The sequence below is a fragment of the Sturnira hondurensis genome, unplaced genomic scaffold (assembly GCF_014824575.4).
Source record: "Sturnira hondurensis isolate 20B ecotype Veracruz unplaced genomic scaffold, ASM1482457v3 Scaffold0016587, whole genome shotgun sequence".
Lineage (NCBI taxonomy): Eukaryota > Metazoa > Chordata > Mammalia > Chiroptera > Phyllostomidae > Sturnira > Sturnira hondurensis.
The window spans coordinates 375,393-391,729 of NW_028089218.1; the positions used below are offsets into that span (position 1 = coordinate 375,393).

At 52.8% G+C, this 16,337-nt stretch overlaps 3 protein-coding genes across 5 annotated transcripts; 1 reads left to right on the forward strand and 2 right to left on the reverse strand.

The window, feature by feature from the left end:
- Positions 1–446: 446 nt before the first annotated feature.
- On the reverse strand, positions 447–3,296 carry PFN1 (profilin 1). The gene is made up of 3 exons (XM_037066245.1): positions 2,994–3,296; positions 1,358–1,550; positions 447–769 (listed from the first exon to the last, which is right to left on the reverse strand). The coding sequence occupies exons 1-3, from the start codon at positions 3,123–3,125 to the stop codon at positions 672–674; spliced, it is 423 nt and encodes a 140-aa protein (XP_036922140.1). The 5' UTR covers positions 3,126–3,296; the 3' UTR covers positions 447–671.
- Positions 3,297–4,150: 854 nt separating this feature from the next.
- Positions 4,151–11,149, forward strand: ENO3 (enolase 3). 3 transcript variants are annotated; one of them, XM_037066240.1, is made up of 12 exons: positions 4,151–4,241; positions 6,590–6,676; positions 6,938–7,033; positions 7,204–7,262; positions 7,454–7,523; positions 8,098–8,231; positions 9,220–9,442; positions 9,550–9,747; positions 9,969–10,170; positions 10,589–10,697; positions 10,855–10,913; positions 10,998–11,149. In XM_037066240.1, exons 2-12 carry the CDS (start codon positions 6,592–6,594, stop codon positions 11,065–11,067), a joined length of 1,305 nt encoding a protein of 434 aa, XP_036922135.1. In that variant the 5' UTR covers positions 4,151–4,241; positions 6,590–6,591; the 3' UTR covers positions 11,068–11,149. The 3 variants fall into 3 exon arrangements, with proteins under 3 accessions (XP_036922135.1, XP_036922133.1, XP_036922134.1); XM_037066238.1 differs by lacking the exon at positions 4,151–4,241 and adding an exon at positions 5,286–5,360; XM_037066239.1 differs by lacking the exon at positions 4,151–4,241 and adding an exon at positions 5,846–5,936.
- Positions 11,150–11,899: 750 nt separating this feature from the next.
- Positions 11,900–16,275, reverse strand: SPAG7 (sperm associated antigen 7). Its single transcript, XM_037066251.1, has 7 exons — positions 16,057–16,275; positions 13,467–13,534; positions 13,130–13,218; positions 12,907–12,991; positions 12,715–12,804; positions 12,458–12,614; positions 11,900–12,337 (listed from the first exon to the last, which is right to left on the reverse strand). The coding sequence occupies exons 1-7, from the start codon at positions 16,139–16,141 to the stop codon at positions 12,228–12,230; spliced, it is 684 nt and encodes a 227-aa protein (XP_036922146.1). The 5' UTR covers positions 16,142–16,275; the 3' UTR covers positions 11,900–12,227.
- Between the last annotated feature and the right edge of the window lie 62 nt (positions 16,276–16,337).

A 16,337-nucleotide genomic window follows, 5' to 3' on the forward strand; every position in this document is an offset into this window, starting at 1 on the left:
GCAAACCTCTTACCTATTTGGGGAACTGCCCCCTGCCTTTTTTGCCATAAAGGGGCAAGGAACTACTAAGACTAACCTACAGTCATGAGGATGCCCAGCAGGCATTTGTTCTGAGTCAGAGAGGGAGCTCCACCCTTAAGATGACTCAACTGGCCCTGCCTTGCCCACAGGTCTGGCCCATTCTCTGGTCTGGGTGGCTGTGTTCCATTTCCCACAAAATCAGTGGGCACACTGAGGACCTAGGGCTAGAAAAGAAACAGACCAGATAGGTCTGAGGCAGGTGCTTAGTTATAGAGGTGAGCTTCAGTTCCTACCTTGTAGTGCTTCAACCTTTCCTGCTCCTAACCCTAAACAAGGATGAAAAGAGATAAGACTGTCCTTCATCCTGTCACCCAGGCTAAAACCACACAGCACCTTGTTAGTAGAATCTTTTTTATTCAGAAAAAAAAAAAAAACAAAAAAAACCCAAAAACAAAAATTTTCCAACCACACACAGGAGGGGTTATGGGTAGGGGGAGGTGTCTGTCCATCCAGCCCTGGCCCCCAGCCCATGTGGTTTTGGCAGCAACAAGGGGTGTAGGGTAATGGCCCAAAAAATAAAAATGGTGTGTGTGTGTATGGGAGGGAAAGGGGTGCAAAAGCAGTGGGGGTGGAGGGGAGCAAAGATGAGGTCAGTACTGGGAACGCCGCAGGTGGGAGGCCATTTCATAACATTTCTTGTTGATCATACCACCGTGGACACCTTCTTTGCCCATCAGCAGGACTAGCGCTGGAGGAGAGAGAAAGGAGGCTAGAACCCAGGTGTCAATACCACCCCCTGCCAGCTGTTCAGCAGCTGTTCAGCCCTGGGGGCTTGTAACCCAACCTCATCTCTCCCACCACCCTCCCCCAACACACACACACAAGCAGGCTGTCAGTCACCCTGAAACAATAGAGCTTTTCAAAAGGGAGAAATCAAGCTAAGACTAGAAGCAGAACACTAAAATTTAGGAGTCAAAGGCTTATAAGACTGTTGACTTGTGTTCAGGTTAGAAACGGTCTAAGTTTTAACAAGACTCAAAAGACAACAGCTAAGTGCTGGCTACAATTAACAGTCTACCTCCTCCCAGAAAACGGGAGTTTCTCATCTGAAAAGGCCCAAGGCAGGGAGACTCCTAAGAGGTAATACAATTTATATTACAAGATGAGGAACTGAGACAGAACTGGAGGGACTCTCCAGTGTCCCAGCACTCAGCAGCCTGGGAGTAGAAACCTGATTTGGTCCCTTTGTACTGGGGAACCACACTAAAAAAGATTCATAGCTGGATGCACATTAGTAATCTTGGAACTACATCAAGGGTAAGACTCAGAAACTCACTCTTGGCAGTCATGGTGACAGTAATGTTGAAGGTAGGAGCTCCCCCGGTGCTCTTGGTACGAAGATCCATGGTAAATTCCCCATCCTGCAGCAGTGAGTCCCGGATCACAGAACATTTCTGGCCCCCAAGTGTCAGCCCATTCACGAAAAAACTTGACCGGTCTTTGCCAACTAGGACAGCAACCTCGGCTGGCTGTAAGGGAAACCAAGCACTCATCAAGTTAGTACACCATGTTTCCCACCTTCTCCAAGGCCACACCTGCTTTTCACATCTCAGGAGAGCTAGAATCGCTGCCCCCAAAGGTGTGTTATGTTACGTCCATGAAATTAGAGATACTCTTAGGACTGTTGGAAGTATACAAAAGATCAAGATCCTCAAACCTACTGAATGGTAATAAGAAAAGACATATTCCTCTGGAGACTTAGATCTCATTTAAAAAGGAAAGCAAGCCCAGGAAATTAAATGGGGGCCCAAAGCCAGTAAGGAGAGTGGAGTGGAACGGAGTTGGGAGCCTTTGGATGCTCAAAACTCTTCTTCAGGAAAAGCAGAAGCTAAGAAGGGAAGGGAGGGGGCGGGCAAAGCGGGAGAAGCAACTTTGTCCTTATTTGGTCAAAGGATCTGAAGGAGTTGTTAGGGCCCGGGACGCCTGGGTCTCCAAGTAACCTAGAGTTTAGATCCAGGTATCTATGCCCCAAGAGGAGGAAGCAGATCCCTGAGGGTTTTCTGCTAAAGTTGAAAAACTTTGGAAAGAGAACAGCTGCTACACCCAGCATGTCAGCTCTCTGGTCGAGATACCCCAGGGAACCTTTCCACCCCTCCCCCTTACACCCCAAATCCCCATATCCGGCCCCCTCCCGCCCGGAAATCCCCTTCCCCCTTTCAAACTTCCGCTCTCCGTCCCCACTTCCGGGCACTGTGGACCCGGGAGGTAGTGATGAGAACAGCAGTAGTCACTTCTTATTCCTTTACTTATACTATTTTAGAACTTCTCACGAAGTTCCCGTGCTCCAGGCCCAGCAGGATGGCGGGAAGGGAGGGCGACGGGACTTCCGGGATTGGTCTCACAGGAATGTTGAGTCCACCGAACAGATTTGGGGGGGGTGGAGGTGAAGAGCGAGGCGACCTCTTCTCCTCCAACAGAGTTGGGGGGCGCCGAGAACCCACACAGGACCGGCATGGAACCCCGGCCACGGTCCCTCCAGCATAAGGGGGAACAATGGTGAAAGGGGCACGAGTTGGCGGCCGGAAGTGGAGCTGGGGGTCCAGGGTTCCCCAAGTGTCTTCTCAATCATAATCCCTGGTTGAAACTGCAGCGCGTGCCCGCCCCGCCCTGGAGGAGGCGGAAGTGGGCCGCCGCACCGGGTGGCGCGCCCCTCCCCGCCCTGTGCCCCGGATGTAACGCCCCGTCGCGGAAAGCGGGGCGGCAAGCTGGATGGGAGCCTCCGCCCGGGGGATAGAACTTAGGGGGCAATTGAGGGACCCTCTCACATGCAGCCGCCATTCGCGCCACTCTTAGGGCAAGGACCGGGTCACGGCCTTTCACTGCCCTCCCCAGACCGCACCCGCCCCCACCCAAGTCCCCTCCTCGGGGTCCAAGTTCGGCCAGTCTCCAGGACCGCGACGGCCTTGCAGTACCGTGATGTTGACGAAGGTTTTCCCGGGGACGGCGGCCCAGACGGAGGGCGAGTCCTTATAGCCCACGATGGCCGCGTCCTGACAGGTCCCGTCCGCCATGAGGTTGTCGATGTAGGCGTTCCACCCGGCCATGGCGCTGCTACTAGGGCTGCTCTCGGCGCTGCTGCTGGGGCCGCGGACTGGGCTCCGGCTGCCTCGGGCTGGCGGGCGGGGGGAGGCGGAGAGCTCGGGGCACGCGCTGCCGTCCGGACCGCGGCTCTGCTAGCAGTGCAGCAGCCCTCACACCGCCACTTCCTGCTCCTCCCCCCCTTCTAGATTTTTATTTGCAAAGGGAGGTAGGGGCGGGGCCTGCTCCCCATTTCCCCCCCCACCCCGCCTCTCTTGCTCGGATACCTAACTTTGCAAATGCAATTTAAAAAATTCCTCCCCCATTACAAAATTTGCAGTTCGATGGAAAGCAATGTAAAAGGATGAAATGGGGGGGCAGGAAGAAGTTAGGGTTAGGGCTCGGTTCACTTTGCATTGAATATAAGCCACAATTTGGTATAAGGGAAGGAAGCCAAAGGAAGGAAAGTGAAAGGAGGAATTAGCAAGCTGCAAATTTAGCAAATTAAAGAGGGTTCGGAGAACTCAGGGTTAAACGGAACGACTCCCCCTTCCCCCACCTCCGCTGGAGGGAAGGAACGGCGGGCGGCAGCGCGTGCGCCCGCGCCTGCGCCGGGGCCCGGAGGGAAAGCGCGTGGGGCTGTTGGGGCCGGCGTCCGGCTTAGCGAGCGCGCGCCGTGGCGCGCCAGACAGGACCGATTTGGAATCCCTATGAAGAGAGGCGGCCGGGGACGTGTCTCCCTCTGGGCGGAAGGGGCGGGGGCCAGAGCGAGGCGTGCGAGCTGCCGTTTCTCCATTCTTTATTTATTTCAACAAGAAATAAGAGAGCAAAGGGTACTCCGACAAAATACCCCAGCTGGTTCGGAATTGAAGGCATCCACGGGGGACATTTCTGTCTGTCCCCAGTATAAATGTAGCCCACCACCACTCCAGAGGATTATCCCTAGGTGGACCATCCCCGGTACCAAGCCTAACACACTCGTCCCAGCCCTGCCCCTTTCCCAGCCAGCAGTTTGGGTCACCAGCTGTGCCCCTTGGCGCATCTTTGCATGGGTCACTGAGCACTGAGCTAGACGGACGGGCCTGTTTTTAAAGGCGGAAGAATACTAAGAACTTTCAAGATTTGCAACTTTTTCAAGAAGGGTAAAATTCCTTCCACTTTGGGCCCGTTGGGTTTTCTTATTTTTCATTTCAACTTATGCCAACAAGTTGTGCCCGGTGGATTGCCAGCTGCCAACTGGAAGGGTGTTGGGGCAGGACCTGGCGGCCGGCTTAGGTGAACTAGACCCACTCCAGCTGCTTGGGCTGCTGAAGAGCAAGGCCTCTTCCAGTCCCTCGCAGGTTGGGAGCCTCCCCGGCGGCAAAGGGCTTCACCTCTCCCATTTTCTAGAGCTGGGCGCGGTTTCTCGGCCAGCACTCCGCACTCCGTGGGCACTCGACGCCCCCCAAGCCGGTGTTCCTCGACAGCTGCCCAGGCTGAGTCACTGGCCCGCCGGGGCGGGGCAGCACTGGGGCACGTGGCGGCGCTCCCCGCCCGCCATCTCCTGACCTCTGGCCTGCCGCACCCCCTACCCCAGGGTGGAAAATTCCCGGGAGGGAGCGGCCAGAAATTAGGGGAGGAGGGGCGAGACTGGGAAAGGAATCTTGGGCCGGGGGCTGGAAGACTAGACCTGACGGTGTCGGCGGAGCCAGGAGGGGATTTGAAAAGAGGGCCGCAGGAGTGAATCATCCGGCGCGCTCCGCTCTCACACCGGCGGGGGGAGCCTCCGAGCCCGGCGAGGAGCCCAGGCGCTCCCTGACCCTGGCCCACCAACCATTCTGCCCCAGTCTCGGCGTACCTTCCTCTCCGGGTCCGGCTGCAGCAAAACTCGGGGCGAGCCCCGCACTCCACCCAGAGCCGATAAGGCAGAGAGAGTTACCAAGTGCAGAGACCCACTTTCCTGAAATGCTACTGGAGGACCATGAGACTGGTCCTGAGCGTTCAGACACTGTCCATTCATTTTTCATTCCTGACTTAACATCATTCGATGGGCTGGGACCGCGCCCTGAAACGCCCGCAGTCTGAAGTGAAAGGGGCTTCTGACTGACAGTCTCCACGCTGGGCGATAAGTGCTGTCCCAGCGCTATCGGTAGGCAGCCGCGCGGGCTCTGAGGGCCAGTCTAAATTGGTCTCCCTGCCCCCCCCCGCCCCCACACCATTGCTTGCCGGGAGAGGGTAGGATGGGGTGAAGCCCAGAGAGGTCGCTATGAGGACCCTAAGAGGTGAGACCCTCTCCCATTCTGAAGGAGGGGTTCCATTTTAGACTTCTGAGCTTGCCCAAAACCCCCGGATCCTTCCCCCACGGAGGGCAGAGACAGCCCCTGACTGCCATTTGAGCTGAGCATGTGTGGATGTCAATCCAGCAGCCCCTCTTCCAGGCCCCCTCCCCAGCCCTGCCGGACTCAAATTACTCCTGGCCTTTCATAAATGGCACTAGTTCCTCTTTAACCTTTGCAAAAGAGGAATATAATCCCGGGGAGAGGAGAGACCCTCCCCCATTTGAGCCCCTCCCCCGCTCCTCTCCGGGGGTCGAATTAAAAGTAGAGGCTTTTTATTGGGGGACCGAGAGAAAGAAGAGGCAGTCATTGACCTTTGGGAAGGGGGCTTTAGGCCGTAGTGGGCACTTGGCTGCCAGCCCCGTGTGGAGGGGGAGGGTAGAGAGAGAGGAGAGAGGCGGGGCTGGCTGTGGGACAGGGTGGCTGGGAATAAATGCCCAGCCTGAGAGAGGGTGAGCTGACACTGTCCCAGCTGCCACCTAGACTCGGAGCTCACTCAGAGCCCCCAGGCAAGACATCCAGGTCGGGTGAATCTTCCAGCCCTAGGGGATGGGAGTGGTGAAGGGTGAGGGTGCTGATGGCTTGGAGGAAATAAGGAAAAACTCAGCTTTTCTTTGCCCCCCTCCTACAACTGGGGTTGCTTAAGACTGGAGGAGTTGGAGCAAGCTGGATGGGGTACCTAAAGATAAGGAAATGAGGCTGTGAAGAGAGGCAGGCAGAGATGGATAGAGAAGGGTAGTTACAACTGGAGCCAGGTGGAGAATTTGGGGCCCCTGAGGATCTGAAGAAGACTGAGGAGCAGGAAAATGAAAACCAAAATTACGGCAGAAGATTTGAGGGCTAGAAATCCATGGATAACAGGCTGCTTGACTAGAAGGGTGGAAGGACAAGGCATAAATGCAACTTTTTGGGAGAAGAAGTTCAGGCAGTGGTGGAATCACTGGAGTTATAAAGGAGATGCCCCTGGATTCTTAGAATGGGATGGGAGGTGGAATAGGAGCTGTTCTGAGTGGGGGAGGGGGCTGTGCCTGCCTCTTTGGTCTGTGACCTTTTTGTGGGATATTTTTAGCTCCAGCACCTGCCTTCTTAGGGTGGGGAAGACTCTTAAAGGGCAAGGGATTTGGGGCTCCTTAAGGGATCAACTATCTACACTCACTCAGCCTTTTGTCCTGCAGCCATGGCCATGCAGAAAATCTTTGCCCGGGAAATCCTGGACTCCAGGGGCAACCCTACGGTGGAGGTGGACCTATACACAGCCAAGGGTAACACAGACTCATTGAATTGGTTTGCCTTGGAAGAAGACCCCTATGGCATCTGGCCTTTGCCTTTCAACTGTCCCACACCCTCAACTTTCTCTGAGATCCCCTTCCCCTGATGTCTTCCCAAGCCTTCCTCTTCCAACCTGGCTCCCCTGCTGGGAGATGCACTAGTCTGTCTGCACTGCCTCTGGGCTCAGAGAGGAGACCTTGGTCCTTTGGGGGTGGATGGGACTCTCTGTGATCTTCCAATTCTTTTCATCCCAGGCCGATTTCGAGCAGCTGTGCCCAGTGGAGCTTCTACAGGTATCTATGAAGCTCTGGAACTAAGAGATGGAGACAAATCTCGATACCTGGGCAAAGGTGAGGAAAGACTAACACTGAAGGAGCCTGTAAGGGGTGGTTTCAGGATGTGAGTCCACAATGTCTGCTTGGGGTGGAGGACTGGAACTCAAAGCTCTTGAAGACCTGGGGCCCACAGGAAGAGACCTGGTTGAATTGGAGAGCTGAACCCCCTCCTCTGGCTTCTCTAGGTGTCCTGAAGGCTGTGGAACACATCAACAAGACTCTGGGTCCTGCTCTGCTGGAAAAGGCAAGTTGGAAGAGCCGGCCCCCCTTACCCCCACCTCACCCCACTGCTCCTGCCACCTCATTCCAAGTAGTCCATGCTTGGGAGAAGCTAACCATCTGTCTCTCCAAAATACTTGCACTTCTTTCTCTTGCACATGCCCTGACTGGAGAAATCTGACTTCTGCTCTTCCCTCCTCAAACTTGCCCTTCCAGAAACTAAGCGTTGTGGATCAAGAAAAAGTTGACAAATTTATGATTGAGCTGGATGGGACTGAGAATAAATGTGAGTGAAGGGCTAGGGATAGGTGAAGGTATGGGGTGCTGGGTAGATGGGGAGAGACCATGGGGCTGAGGTCTGGTTAGGATTATTACTGTGTCCCCATATTTTGGGGCACACTGTACCTGGATGGAATTTTATTCTTTCCATAGGCATTTATTTCCTGATGCCTGCTTTCTGCCAGGCCTGGGCCAGCTGTGGACACAGATGTGAAGCTGACACATTCCCCTGGGGAGGGGGCGAGCACCCTGAGCACCTCAGGCCACAGGGGAGAGAGATCTGTTAACAAACTCTTAAGGGCCAGTGGTTTGGAGTTCTGGATCCTTCCTGGGGTGTCTAGAGGGGACTTTTTTTTGAGAGAGAGAGAGAATGACACTGATTTGTTGTTTCACTTATTTATGCATTCATTGGTTGATTCTTGTATGTGCCCTGAGCAGGGATTGAACCTGCAACTTTGGCATATTGGGCCACTTTCTAACCAACTGACCTGTCTGGTCAGGGCCAGAGTGGATGTTTGAAGAGATGACCTCAAACTCTGGGGGAGAAGCTCTTACCCTTTCTTTGTGCTTGCTTTCTCTAGCCAAGTTTGGGGCCAATGCCATCCTGGGAGTGTCCCTGGCCGTGTGCAAGGCTGGAGCAGCTGAGAAGGGGGTCCCACTCTACCGACACATTGCAGATCTTGCTGGGAACCCAGACCTGGTCCTCCCAGTCCCTGTGAGTACAGATGCCCCGCAAGATCCCACAGGGACAGAATTGCCCAATCCAGCGAGAAGCACATAACCAGTCCCTGGAAAGTTCACCTTCCTTACCCAACTCCAAAGATATGAAATGGAACCTCTCCTGCTACAGTTTTGCCCTTCCTTCTTTCCCACAATCCAAACCTTCCCTTAAGCCTCTCTGCTTTTTCCCCTTGACGTAGCTCAGCTCATTGCCATTCCAAGCCTAGATGCAATAACTCCAGCTTCTTTTTCTGCCTTCTACGCCAACCCTCAAATCAGTAGAGAGCTTCTTTATGGCCAGGATCTTGGGCATGTCTGTGTATCTTCTTTAATCCTTATAAATCCAAATTCCCTGTTATGGAGGCCCTTTGCATTTAATGTCAATAATAATGTTACCGACAAAGACTGAACCTATGAATGGATTAATACAATAGAAGTCTTTCTCAAAAAATTATTTTACAATTTATTGTTACTTTCTAGGCAGATTGTATAAGAGCACGAGCTCTGGAGATAAGCTGCTAGGTTTGAGTCCTGGCTTTGCCTGGAAATTATGTGACCTTAGGCAAGTTATTTAACCACTCTGCCTCTGTTTCCTCACCTGTAGGATGGGGAGTCGTTATAGCCCCCAGTTCATAGGGCTGTTTTGAGAATGAAATGAGCTAATAGAATGTGTGTAAAGCACTTAAAGCAGTGCCTGGCCTGGCCTGTAGTATGTGCCATATCAGTGTTAGCTATTGTGTAGCAGGCACATGCTAAGAACTCTACTTTCAATATCTTTAATTTTCAGCATGAGATTCTGCAGGGAAGCAGGTGGTATTCCCATTAGAGAAATGAGGAAAGAGGCTCTGAGGAGTAAAATTACTCTTCTTAGATAACTCAGCTAGTAAGTAAGGAAGCCAAGATTCCACCTCGACCCTTCCTCCCCAACTCTGCCTGACCCCTCACGCCTTGGCCCTGGTCTGAACACCCACCTCTCCCCTCAGGCCTTCAATGTGATCAACGGGGGCTCCCATGCTGGAAACAAGCTGGCCATGCAGGAGTTCATGATTCTGCCTGTGGGAGCCAGCTCCTTCAAGGAGGCCATGCGCATTGGCGCCGAGGTCTACCACCACCTCAAGGGGGTCATCAAGGCCAAGTATGGGAAGGACGCCACCAATGTGGGTGATGAGGGCGGCTTTGCACCCAACATCCTGGAGAACAATGAGGGTCAGTGTGAGCAGCTGAGGGGGCAGAACCCTTAGGTCCTCACAGAGGAAGGGGCTGTGGAGATAGGGTGCACCAGAGCCTCAGGTCTTCTCTTGTCCTTCTCCTAGCCCTGGAGCTGCTGAAGACAGCCATTCAGGCAGCTGGCTACCCAGACAAAGTGGTGATTGGTATGGATGTGGCGGCGTCTGAGTTCTATCGCAATGGGAAGTATGATCTTGACTTTAAGTCACCCGATGACCCGTCACGGCACATCACTGGGGAGAAGCTGGGGGAGCTGTACAAGAGCTTCATTAAGAACTATCCTGGTAAGAACTCCATAGGTGTCCCCTTGCCAATGAGGTAGCTGTACTTGTTTTTGCCCAAGTACCTGGCAACTGCCCAACACACTGACTTAAGGGCCTCCATTGCCACAAGCTACATCCTCCCAATCCTTAGTACCTTTGCATTCTCTGTCCAAACTCTTCTGACTTGCCACCCCTTCATGAGGTCCTCAGACTCTTAACCTGACTGCCCCATCCCTCACCAGTGGTCTCCATCGAAGACCCCTTTGACCAAGATGATTGGGCCACTTGGACCTCGTTCCTCTCGGGTGTGGACATCCAGATTGTGGGAGATGACCTCACAGTCACCAACCCTAAGAGGATTGCCCAGGCCGTTGAGAAAAAAGCCTGTAACTGCTTGCTGCTGAAGGTCAACCAGATTGGCTCCGTGACCGAATCCATCCAGGCGTGAGTGCCTCCTGGCCCTGGGGTGTACCACAGCCTTGCTCCACCCGAGCTCTGCCTCCCCTCACTGCAGCCCTGCTCTCAGAGTCCAAGCGTACCTGTCCCCTGGTTCCTGACCTATCCCACTCTCCTGACCTCAAGCCTTTAACTAACTCTTGGCTTAACTTCAAGAGCTTTGCCACTGTGACCTGCCATCCCCACTCCCACCTCATACCATTCTTTTCTCCGAGATTCTGCCCTTCTTTCCACCAGCATCTCAGGAACCCAAGTTGAAGATCAGGAATCTCCCCTTCTACTTCCCAAGAACTTTAGTCATCACCCTCCCACCAAGGGCCCATTGCCCACAACAGAAAAGCCCCATCCAGCCTGTGGCCTTCTGAGGAGGTTCTGTTAGACCTCACTGAGTGTCTTCTCTACCTAGCTGCAAACTGGCTCAGTCTAATGGCTGGGGAGTGATGGTGAGCCACCGCTCTGGGGAGACTGAGGACACATTCATTGCCGACCTCGTGGTGGGGCTCTGCACAGGACAGGTACTCATGGCTCCCCTCTGTTGTTAGGACAAATTTTGGGGGGATCCCTGGCCTTCTGCCCCTAAGCAGAATGACACCACAGGCTGATCCTCAGGACCAGGCCCAATCCCTTCTCCCTAGCCTCATGCAACCCTTAGAATCCCTCTTCCCTACTCAGATCAAGACTGGTGCCCCCTGCCGCTCCGAGCGTCTGGCCAAATACAACCAGCTCATGAGGTACAGTGGGTGCAGTGTGCCTGGGTATGGGGAGCTGAGGGCTGTTGGGCTGGAAGGGAGCAGCTGACTTGGTCTGCCTTCTAGGATCGAGGAGGCGCTCGGGGACAAGGCTATCTTTGCTGGACGCAAGTTCCGTAACCCAAAGGCCAAGTGAGGAGCCGGAGGCCCCAAGATCCTACAAGACAGATGTAGGCCTTCAAGCCCTTCTCCTTGAAATAAATACTGGTGCCAACGGAGTCCGTGGTGTGTGAGCTCCTTTGTGGGATGGAAGAGATGCTGATTTCTGGACTGAGAAAGACAGGAGGTGGGGCAGGAAAGGGAAAATAGATGTATCACCTGCTGGGACAAAGAGGAAGTGAGGGCCTGGTCAAAGAGGAACTTCCAAAGTTCACATTTTGGAAGGAGGCTGGGGAAACAGGTGCCACATGCAGAATGAAACTGGAGGCACTGACAGAACATGGAACCAGAACAGGAGAAGGGGGGATGGAGGGTCTGACATCACTATGAGGGAAAAGCTGGGTCGGACCTGCCAGTAAGTTGAAGTACAGTCTGTATAGTGTGCTGCACCACTGAAGTCAAGTCATCCTCACAAAGGTGAGGATGACCGTGAAAACCAGAGCAGCTACCACATCTGTGGAGCTTGAAAATAGAACTGCTCTAAATATCTGACATATATAGTGACCTGTGTAATTTTGGGAATAGTCTTATCAGTTACCATCATTATTCTCATTTTATGGGTAAGGAAACTGAGGCACAAGAAAGTCAAATACCCCACCCAAGGTAACAGAGTTGGTAACTCACAGAGCCAGGATCCAAAACTAGGCTATTTGGCTCTAGCCATTGCGCTCTGAAAATTCTATCTCTTAGGAAAGTGCCAATATTTGGCTATCTTTGGCCTACACAGATGACAATTTTATACTGCTCACGCTGAAATCATTTTTCTTCTCCAGGACCCACCTCTTTCTCTGCTCAAACAAACCAGGACATTGGGTCAAACAGTGTTTATTGAATGTAAAGTAACCCCATCCCCATGGGAAAGAAAGTTCAAAGGAGAACAGAGAATACAGATTAAATACCCACCTGTGCATTCACACTCTCTTGGGTGCGCGCGCGCACGCGCACACACACACACACACACACACACCACATACATATCCAAGCTCTAACAGTGAAAAATCAAACACCTGCTTCCTCCAGCCTAAGTAAGTGATGGCTACTAGGAGGTGGTTCCGAGGTGGGGCTCCAGAATGGGTTCTAATAGCAGCAGCTTTGTCCCTCTCTGCCCCCTGCCTTGCCCCCAGGGAGCTGGGGTGCCTAGGAGGTAGGTGGCAACTCTTCCCCACTCTGCCGCAGACGCTTCTTGGCTCGGATCTCATTCATGGCCTCTTCAATAGAGCGTGTGTCCCTCTTGTTGGCAACAGGCACTGGGGGCAGAAGGAAGGTGGGGAGGACCTAGGATCCGGATCCCTGTGCCTTAGCCCTCCCTCCCCTGCCCGTCTAGTGCTCCTCTCCCCTGTCCTCCACAGCCCCCACTGAAGCCTCACCACAGCCATAGGTCTTGTTGGCCTGTAGCATATGGGCGGCATCCTTGGCTGCCCCCTTGCCAATGAGGTGGCTGTACTTGTCCTTGTAATCGCTGGTGGGGCTCACCACCACAGGGCCCTGCTGAGCTTCCTCCTCCTCCTGCCGTTGGGCCAGCTCCTAGGGGCGCAAAGGTGGGGCACTTGTGCTAAGGGACCTGACCCCAAACCTTCCCAGGTGGTGAGCTGCAAGGCTCCAGGGACTGCCAGGAATAACTCACCTTCAGCTTCCGTTTCTCTTCAGCCTTCTGGGGGTCCCACTCTTCTCCACGACGATAGGAGTCCAGCTCTTCATCTGAGGGTGCAAACTCCTGGGGAAGGGATGATGGGGTCAAGGTTCCATAAACATGCTTCATCTCATTTCTCTCCCCCCGGGCAGGTACAGGAGAGAGTGGGGGACTCAGGCCTTTCACCTTTTTGAAGATCATAACATAGCGACACTCATCATCTTCCCCGAAGGAGAAGGATGTCAGGCCAGCCACTTCCACCACATCATGTCTGGGAAAGAAGGACAGAGGTGAAAGACTATGTAGGGCCATAAGGAGGCCTTGTACCCTCCTCTTGTGAATTTCCTTGCTGGACCTTTCATGCCACCCTAGCCACCCTCTTCCTGCCTCCCAAGCCCCAGACACTCACAATATGCTCCTCTCTATCTTGTTCATCGGCTGAAACTTTTTCTTGATCTGCCCACTGTCTTGGATGAAATCTGACACCTCTTTCTCCATCTTGGGAGAGGGAAATGGGAAGAAGATATGAGATGATGGGTCTGCCCAATATCCCTTTCCCCGGCTGGGCCAACGGGCCTTCGCCTCCCCACATCTATCCCAGACTCCATGCCATTGCCTTGCCAGCTTCATCTCTCTTGAGACATTTGCAACAAAACAAAACAAAACAAAACAAAAAACTGAGTTCTAATTCTAACTTATTGGATGTCCTTCCTGAGGCTGCCTTTGATCTCTCCAGTTGTTCTTACCCTTTTACGAAACTCCACTTTCTGCTGTTTCTCTTGCTCCTGTAGTTTCTTCAGGCGGGCAGCCTGCTCTAGGGGTGAGACATGGTGGTATGAGGCCAGGGGCGGAAGCATGAGTGGGGAGAGTTTGTAAGGCTTCAAAGGAGGTCTGGTGTCCACTGGGAAGTATCAAGCTGGGAAGGTAGGGTACTGTTTATTCATCAAGCATCTATCAATGTTTAAACTTGGAGCTGTGCTAGACCCTGGAGCACCAAGATCATTAAGACATAGCTTTGCCCTTCGGAACTGTTTAGTGGGAGTAACAAAGATTAGAATCATGCTTAACCTCATTTCCCAACCTCACTGGGGAAACCAATTAACAAACATTATTTAATACCCACAATATACAAACAACTATGACACCTAGGGAGGTAAGGACTAAGACCTGGCCTTAAAGAGCGTATCATTTCACTGTCCAAATAGGAAAGGGGAAATTATCTAACTTCCTATATTTTGTAAACCCCTGGCCCCCACTACTTCTCACTTCTACAGACAGGATGAAGCTGAAAAGGCTAATCTGACACCATTCTCCTTCGTGAGTGTAGGTGTTCAAAGTCAGCTGTAGAGGAACTTCCCACCCTTGTATCTAATGTCTCCTCTCCTTTCTTTTGCCATTTCAAATCCTTTATATCCTTAGGGCCCACTTCTTCCATAGGATCTGAATACCTTCAGCTGCACTGACCTCTTCCTATTTTTCTAATCACTCTACACCTTTGCACACGTTGTTCTTTCTGCTTGAAATGCTTTTCCTCCTCTTACAAACTTTGAAATCCACCATGAGTCAGAATTACTCACTTCTTCCTTTGGGGCCCACACACATTCAAACATCCACTATTGCATGTGCTGAGAACAATGTAATTCGTTTGTCTCTCCTACCAGACTATAAGCTCTTAGGAGGCAGGGACCCTCTTCATCTCCTATCCAGTTATTCTCTGTGGCCCCAGAGCCTGACAGCTTAGGAGCTCTCATCTCTTTGACAGCAAGGGCTCTGACCATTGACAAATCCCACCCTGGTCACTGAGTGTTCGCTAACTGGTTCGTTACTCTTCTCTCCATATCTGAGGAGGTGGCATAAGATTATAGTTAAGAAGGTAGGCTTAAAAGTCACACCTGGGTTTAAAACCCTGCCACTTAGTAAGTGACTAAACTCTGAACTTCAGCTTGCTAATCTGTCAACTGCCACTGGTGATTCCCACCTCGACAATCATGGTGAGCATGAAATAATTCCAGTTGCCAGTTCCCATTATGCGCTCTCCTTCAGAGCTTTCAAATACACATCTCTGCCTGCTACACTTTCTTTGCTCCCTGTCTCTTACCTGAATTATCTATTCTTTAGATTTCCGCTCACTGCAGACTAGGTTAAGGTCCTCTAGGTAGCCACTCTCATAACAATTATTTTCCTTTCAGAGCACTTAACAAGTTGGTTATTAAACTTCTGCTGTGTGATTATTTTATCAACGCGCCGTTTCATCAATGCTGCAGACTGGGCTCCTGAGAGTACCCCTGGCCCGTAGCAACCGTTCAGTAAATAATGATATTTTGGTATTAAGCAGCACTTGATGAGCGGCTTTGAAAGCATGCAGCCTGCCCTGGCTCCCTTCAGGCAGGTCCACCCGGGAGCGGGTGTCTGGGATGGGGCTTGTCCTTTTCCGTGGTCTCAAGGCCCGCAGAGTTGGGGGCTGGGGTCCTCCCCAAGGAAGTCATTCTGTCAGACTCATTCACTTGTCACAGCAAGAGCAACTGAGGGGAAGCCTGCATCTTCAGGCCGGACAGGCCCTACGCTAGCAACCCGAATTCCTGAGCGCGCCTGCCTGCAGGAAAGTTACTCAGAGAACACAGGTGGGGAGCCTATAGCCAACTGGACCGGGCAGAGGCATTCTCATCTCTCCAATCAACACCTCGACCCGCTGAGGAATTAAGAATGTAAGGCTACAGATGAAAAAAGAATTGGAAACAGGCAGAAAAGACTGGGTTAAATCAAGTAGGAGGGGTATAAGGGCATCGAAAGAACCCAGCAACCAATTGGAGGTGCTGGAGGTGGGTGGGCCAGAGGACAGTCCTTAATAGGTAGACCTTTAAGTTAAGATAGCTAATAGAGGTAAAAGGATTACGGATGGGCGTGTTCTGGACCCAATCAGAATGGGAATGGGTCGTGGGACACTCCGGACAGATAGGAGGAGCTAAGTGGACGAACACACCCTCCAGCAACCTGAAGGTGGGCCAACGAACACCAGGGGGTTGGGTGGGGCCAGAGGCAGCCTACCAATCAGAGCGCACCACCCGCGGACGGGCGGGCCTATCAGCGAATGCAAAACAAGGTCTGAGAGGCCAGAATAGGAAGAGGCAGGAAACTGGCGCTTAGGCTTTGCGTAGCCAATCACCATCCGCTACCAACAGCAGGCGGGTAGGCCAGCAGCCCTTGTAGGGACTGGGGGGTCTCTGAAGGGGCCTGTGAGGGGTCTTTCAAGGTTGAAGAGGTGGCACCGTCTAAAGAAGGAAGAGTACAGCCCTGAAACTGGATGAAGAAAAGCAGATGTTAATTTAGGATCCTCACCTCGGGCCTTGCGCCGACTCTCCTGGTCCCCGAGGCTGGGTGGCTTTTCCATGGAGCTCAGGATGGAGCCCAGTAGGTCCGCCATCTTGGGAGTGACAGAGAGGGGGCGGTGCGTCTTAAAGGGAAGGGCAAAATGCCTTTAAGGCCGGAAACACGTCGGAGGTCGAAAATTTCGTACAGGTCCGCCTCGCTGATCTGACTCCAGTGCGCATGGCAGCCTTCTGCCAACCCAGGCCCAGCCCCTGCCCGGCCCCTCCCCGCCCTCCCCGACCCCGCCCGAG

What these genes read in the sequence shown, in the direction of transcription:
- PFN1 (XM_037066245.1), bottom strand. Translation starts at nt 3,125, where the DNA reads ATGGCCGGGTGGAACGCCTACATCGACAACCTCATGGCGGACGGGACC. An exon ending in AAACCTTCGTCAACATCACG is followed by an intron (nt 1,551 to 2,993) that starts GTACTGCAAGGC and finishes TTTCCCTTACAG; the next exon opens with CCAGCCGAGGTTGCTGTCCT. An exon ending in TGTCACCATGACTGCCAAGA is followed by an intron (nt 770 to 1,357) that starts GTGAGTTTCTGA and finishes TCTCTCCTCCAG; the next exon opens with CGCTAGTCCTGCTGATGGGC.
- ENO3 (XM_037066238.1), top strand. An exon ending in ATCTCGATACCTGGGCAAAG is followed by an intron (nt 7,034 to 7,203) that starts GTGAGGAAAGAC and finishes TGGCTTCTCTAG; the next exon opens with GTGTCCTGAAGGCTGTGGAA. An exon ending in TGGGGCTCTGCACAGGACAG is followed by an intron (nt 10,698 to 10,854) that starts GTACTCATGGCT and finishes TTCCCTACTCAG; the next exon opens with ATCAAGACTGGTGCCCCCTG.
- SPAG7 (XM_037066251.1), bottom strand. Translation starts at nt 16,141, where the DNA reads ATGGCGGACCTACTGGGCTCCATCCTGAGCTCCATGGAAAAGCCACCC. An exon ending in GAGTCGGCGCAAGGCCCGAG is followed by an intron (nt 13,535 to 16,056) that starts GTGAGGATCCTA and finishes TCTCACCCCTAG; the next exon opens with AGCAGGCTGCCCGCCTGAAG. An exon ending in AAGTGGAGTTTCGTAAAAGG is followed by an intron (nt 13,219 to 13,466) that starts GTAAGAACAACT and finishes CCCTCTCCCAAG; the next exon opens with ATGGAGAAAGAGGTGTCAGA.